Source organism: Gavialis gangeticus, unplaced genomic scaffold, assembly GCF_001723915.1.
Source record: "Gavialis gangeticus isolate Ggan-Ray unplaced genomic scaffold, GavGan_comp1, whole genome shotgun sequence".
Classification (NCBI taxonomy): Eukaryota; Metazoa; Chordata; order Crocodylia; family Gavialidae; genus Gavialis; species Gavialis gangeticus.
Genome location: NW_017729024.1, coordinates 182,184,885 through 182,191,037, shown reverse-complemented (window position 1 = coordinate 182,191,037; position 6,153 = coordinate 182,184,885). Strand labels below are relative to the sequence as shown.

The following is a 6,153-nucleotide window of genomic DNA, read 5'->3' as shown; positions in this document are numbered from 1 at the left end:
GCAAGGCAGCGGGAGCGGGGGCTCAAGCCCTGAATCCGCCTGCTAACGGGTATATGTATTCTTGTGTGTGCGCGCGTATGTGTGTGTGTGTGTGTGTGTGTGTGTGTGTGTGTGTACACACGCTCCTTTGCAGGTCCCAGTTTGCACTGAAGTTTCTGGACCCTTCCTTTGTGCCAATCACCAATTCTCTGACACACGAGCTACAAGAAAAGCCTTCCAGGTGGACTTTTAACAGAACGGCATTCTTACATCAAAGGTGAGAGAGAAGAAAATGCTACCACTTGCTTTGTGAAGGCCTAGGCTCGGTTTCCTTGGTGTATTAGCTAGATCATTTGATAGGGGGTGGGGGGAGAAGGTAACCAGGAAATTATAAATGCTAAACCAGGTGTAACTTGCCCAACCTCAGAAGCAAAGACTGCGTCAGAGCAGTTCCCCACGTCAGAAAAGTTATAACTTATAGGACAGGAAACACATTATATTCTGGTAATGTGTTATTTCACTGACAATCCACAAAGTGGCCTATGCACTAGTATACCAAAAAACTCAAATGTGACCCAGTTTATCAGAGGACTAGTTAAAGGGCTATTGCTACGGGATAAATGTCCAAAGAAAATCTCAGAAAAAACAACTGAATTCTAACATATAACAGCATGCAATCGTCATCAACATGCACAACATGTTTCAATAGTCACACAGACAACAGGATAACTCTGCTTGACAAGCATGTTCCTTTCTGACTAGCTAATCCATAGGGTTGTAGGATATCCAAAATGTGGAGTCAATTAAAATTCATTTTTTGCATCATGGTTTTCACCTCAGCTTTCCCAAATTGACAATATTTCAAGAGGAATTATGTCTTGGTTCCATTCATTTCCTCAAAGCTCCCCGTGTACATGAACTAAATATTAGGTTTCTGTTCTATTATTGTCACTGCTCTTTAACTTGTGATGCTACTACTGCTGGCAAAACTAAGCCAGTCTTTTTATGAATTATTTCTACTGATATGCATCTAGAGTTTAAAACTGTGATATAACAAGGAAAAATCCTACCCTTCTTCAGTAAGTGAAGAATTCTGCTTAAAAATAGATGTTATTGTCATGGCCGATGCTATTAATGGATCCATATTTTGTCTGAAAGTTGCCTACAGTGTGTCAGCATTTAATGGCTGGGTTGTGGCTTGGAATTCACTACCAATCTGGGGAGTAGAAACCTTCCCTACATCCCTATGTAGTTCACACAGAGCTTGGGCTACTAACACAGAAAAGAGATTAACTATGTGCCCACCATTGCACTCCTTCAACTCACTTTCTACTCAGTGGTCAATACAACTGAGCCAAATGGAGGTTTGGGGGAATTATCTTCTGCAAGTATGGGTTAATATTGCATGACCACAGCTCCAATAACTGCAGGGAGCAGAGAAGAAGTTGTGGCTCAGTGACCCTGGAGTGATGTCGATATGTACCAACCCTTACTGTGACCTGAGCCTCTAGGTCATAGTCTAGTCCTGACTCATGCCTTTGCTGTACCTCTTTCTTAATTTTAGTTACTGCCTCAAGATCTCTCTTTGCATTATGCTGTCAGCAATAATAGCCCATAATTAGGGCATCCATTGGGATTCCATTAATGCTTAGACATTTGAGGCTAGCAAGCTGGAAGAGAGGCTGTTTTCCATAAACATGAGCAGATAAGGCAGTAATGGTTTGTTTTCTATTTTTATTCTCTGCAAGAGAAATTCCTGAGCATTTTCAGTATTCATAATACCCTTTTAAAAACTCCAATTTACTTGCCTAAGCAAGGCATTAAAATAATGCTATTTATCCAGGAGGACACAATTGAATGCCACTTGCTTTGTGACTTAAAGCTTCTTAATGAGGATACAAAAAGTACTTGTATTAAAAATTCAGCTGCATTACTGTTAATACAATTGAATATTCTTGACTGCTTTGAGTACATCTTGGCACATGAGCTATTCATCCTTACCAAAGCTCTGCAGTATGAAATCTAGAGCCAACATAAATCTAACTATCATGCTCACGGTAGGACATAAACAGGATGTAGTTTTATGCTGTCCCTCTGCCTGAGATTGAATTCATTCTATGCAAACAGCACACCATTACAGATTTATGCCTTCAACTTAAAGACTGAAACAAGTATTATAATCTCAGTGTTGTAAGCCAAGAGATCTGGCATGCTCAGCTGATGGAAATCAGCATCACCCATTAAATTCAGTAAAGCTATGAAAATTTACACTGCCTGAGAATCTGGTGTCACAACGCTCATTGGTTCATATCCATTTGAAATCTGTTACCTCACCACCCTCAATGGGATTAATTTAACTCAATTTTTTTTTCAAACAAAATGAATCATAACAGGAAAGAAAATCTCTCAGCTGTATGCAAGGGCAGAGCTTAATGAAATATCTGTTTTGTTTCTGTATTTTATTTTAGGCGAGAAATTCTTCAGCATGTTGATGTGATAAAAAATTTTTCTTTGACCAAGAATAGTGTTCGGATTGGACAGCTGATGCATTATGATTATTCCAGCCATAAGTATGTTTTTTCTATTAGCAATAACTTCAGATCATTGCTTCCAGATGTCTCACCTATCCTGAATAAGCATTATAACATTTGTGCTGTGGTTGGAAATAGTGGAATCCTTACAGGGAGTCAGTGTGGACAAGAAATAGATAAATCTGATTTTGTTTTCCGTTGTAATTTTGCTCCAACTGAGGCTTTCCAGAGAGATGTTGGAAGGAAAACCAACCTTACAACCTTCAACCCCAGCATCCTGGAAAAGTATTACAACAACCTTTTGACCATTCAGGATCGCAATAACTTTTTTCTAAGTTTAAAAAAGCTTGATGGGGCCATTCTTTGGATCCCAGCTTTTTTCTTCCACACTTCAGCAACCGTCACAAGAACATTGGTTGACTTCTTTGTTGAGCACAGAGGTCAATTAAAGGTCCAGTTGGCTTGGCCAGGGAATATAATGCAACATGTCAACAGGTGTGTATTTTTCTTACATTTAACTCATAAAACCACGTATCACTAATTGGCCATTGAATCTAGGTTGGCTATGATGAATAAAACTAACAATGAGGCTGTTTAAGCACTGGAACCAATTGCCTAGAGTAGTGGAAGAATAATTTAAGAACAGATTAGACAAACACTTGGATGAGATGGCTGAGAAAGGAATGAACCTACCATGAGCAGTAGGTTGGACCAAATGATCTTGTGAAGTCTTTTACAGTCCTATTTTTCTATTTGTTTATGATCTTCTTTTATAGTTCATTTGATGCACAATATCTAAACAGTTAGGACTCAATCCCATTTGCATTGAAGATACTTGAAATTTTAGCATTGACTTCCACAAGGAACACAATTGGTACTTAAGGTGAAATTAACCCTCAAAGACCATCACCAGGCCAATGTACCATTTAATTTGGTTCAAGTGGGAGATAAATGATTCCATAGCTTTTGTCCAGGTCTCACGCAAAGCTGTGAATCACCCATAATGAATAAGCCACTATACCATCCTAAGCCTGGACAGTAAATAATGATAATCCAAGATATAGCTAAAATGATCATGTAAAGTAGATGACTCTTACAGAAAAAGTGTTGCACTTGAGGCAAGTTTACATTCTTAATATTCTTTGTGGGATTGTATACAGAGTACAGCAACAGGCTCAGACTGCATAAGTTTTGTGTTGTCTGTCTGCACAAGGATGAATTTCACCTTCAGACCTTATCTCACAGTAGTCTTTGTATAGGTAGCTAGAGACTATGTGAAACTTAGAAGAGGTCAATGGGCTTCTTCACTGATGCAGGGAAGTTGCCTTCATAAGATTACTTGCAAGATCAGGGTTTTGGTAACTAACAATTATAAGTCCTAATTGGCTTCATTGCAGAGAGGGACAAAGAAGTCCAAGGTAACTTAATGCAAAGATATTGTCTTATATCAGGGTGTGCTATATTCATGCTATTTTATTAAAGCCTATACAGTAGGACTTAATTAACGCATCTACACATTCATTAATGCACAGTACTTACAAAAGGAGCACTAAATAAATGTGCAGTAGGTTGCCCTACTGAGCATTAGTGTGATCATATGCTTTTTGTGATGGTTAATGAGCAGTGAACTAATATTAGCATACTAGCACAGTTTTTGCCATAACGCTATCTCATGTAGACATGTCCACTAGTAACAATAACCTAGATCTTATTCAAATGATCAGTTATGGATACAGGCATTCTTCACAATCAATTCTTCTTTTCTTATTAAATGGTCATATACAGAAGTTGCACCTGAATCAACATGTCTTTATTATTTCACAGGTATTGGAAAAATAAACATTTGTCACCCAAACGACTGAGCACAGGTATTCTAATGTACACCCTTGCTTCTGCTATATGTGAAGAAATCCATTTGTATGGTTTTTGGCCATTTGGATTTGATCCCAACACAAGGGAAGACCTCCCGTACCATTACTATGATAAAAAAGGAACAAAGTTTACTACCAAGTGGCAGGAGTCCCATCAGCTGCCTGCAGAGTTCCAGCTGCTCTACAAAATGCATGGGGAAGGACTCACTAAACTGACTTTGTCACGTTGTGCCTAAGAACTTCAATCTCAAAGTGCCAAATTGTTGGTTAAAAAGTGCCCAAAACTGAATTAAACATGCTTTGAACTAGAATCCTAAAAAGAAAAAAAAAACCTAAAATATTTTCCATAATCTAAAGATGATTTTTAATCACCCTTATCATAGCTTATCAAAAGGTTTTAGCATATTTAGCAGTGTAGAAGTGATTATCAAAATGTATTGACAGTATTCACAAAACGGGGAAGTTTAAACCAGCATTTCTCAATCCGTGGGTCGTAATCCAAAAGTGGGTCATAAGATTATATGAAAGGGTCGCAAATACACTTTACAAATGGATTCTCCTTTAAAGGAGAAAAATGTGGGAAACTGTGTCTTTTCCTTTGCAAGCTGGCAGAGTTACAGCCTACAAGGGGCTGCTTGGTGTTCCCCATGCCCCACACACTGGGGGGCTGGGACTTGGGGGGCGGGGGTCAGTGGGTCAGGAGTGAGGGGCACTGGGTCAGGAATGGCCATTGATGTTTACAAATGGGTCTGGGTACAAAAAAGTTTGAGAACCACTGGTTTAAACTATTTGTGATTGATATTTTTCATTTTTAGATATGATACTAAACACATTTTAAAATATTTTCATATCTATTTTAAAATGACACTAAATGCCTCTCAATCTCCAAATTTTACTGTTCCATGAGGATTAGAATTAGAAACATTAATTTGAAAAGATTTTGCTTGGTTTACATCTATTATTATCAAATTGTGCAACATGTATATATTACTATGGCCACTGAAGAAAGTTGCTTAGTGTTATAATTTGTCATCAATTTCAGATTATTTAGACTAGATCCTGATTTCCACAGTGTGTATATTTTCAGGGTATTGAATTTTATATCTGCCTAGGATTAGTATTTAAGAAAGGTCAAAATATAGGCCTTGCCATAGCTGAATACATATATTACTCATAGGTATTTCAGTGTTTTAATTCAATTTGGGCCAAATCCCAATGCATGGGAATGTTGTCATTGCCTTCAATGCAACAGAATTTGTCCCTTTGGTTTTAAAATTGAGGTAGCAAGATGAATAATAGCCAATTTTTAAACTTTGTATTCTGTGACAAAGAGGTCTGGCATCCAAGCAAGGGTTCCTTTTCCCATTAATCCACAAGGTTTGTAACAGATCCTTTGCATTAGACTGTTCTATTCTCAAACTCCCTTCCTCAATGTGCTTGCCACATTCCCCCTCTTCCCTAAGCACAGAAACCATATATTCCAAAATGATTGCAAGATGCAAGCTTACCACTTCATAGCCATTGCACTACCACACAAAACCCCACTTCTGCAATGTGCTGTGTGCCAGTTCTGGAACCCACCCACGAGGAGCTCAGTACAGGATCCTGCCTATGATAGACATTAGATTGTTCTTTCTTTCTTTCTTTCTTTCTTTCTTTCTTTCAGCACCGCTGTACTTCAAGCATTGTTAGTCTGTATGTTTGGGGAATTCATTATATTATATTCTAAAATATGCCATCCCTATAAAATAGCCAAAATACTGTACCCCATC

General features: G+C 38.2%; 1 protein-coding gene across 1 annotated transcript in view; it reads left to right on the top strand.

Annotated features, from left to right (window-relative positions):
- The window catches only part of ST8SIA3 (ST8 alpha-N-acetyl-neuraminide alpha-2,8-sialyltransferase 3), a 15,159-nt gene extending 10,187 nt beyond the window's left edge, over positions 1–4,972 (top strand). The window contains exons 2-4 of the mRNA XM_019518304.1: positions 134–256; positions 2,448–3,005; positions 4,335–4,972. Coding sequence (XP_019373849.1) covers positions 134–256; positions 2,448–3,005; positions 4,335–4,617 — 964 coding nt within the window. The 3' untranslated portion in view covers positions 4,618–4,972. The remainder of the gene's footprint in view (positions 1–133; positions 257–2,447; positions 3,006–4,334) is intronic.
- The last annotated feature ends 1,181 nt before the right edge of the window (positions 4,973–6,153 follow it).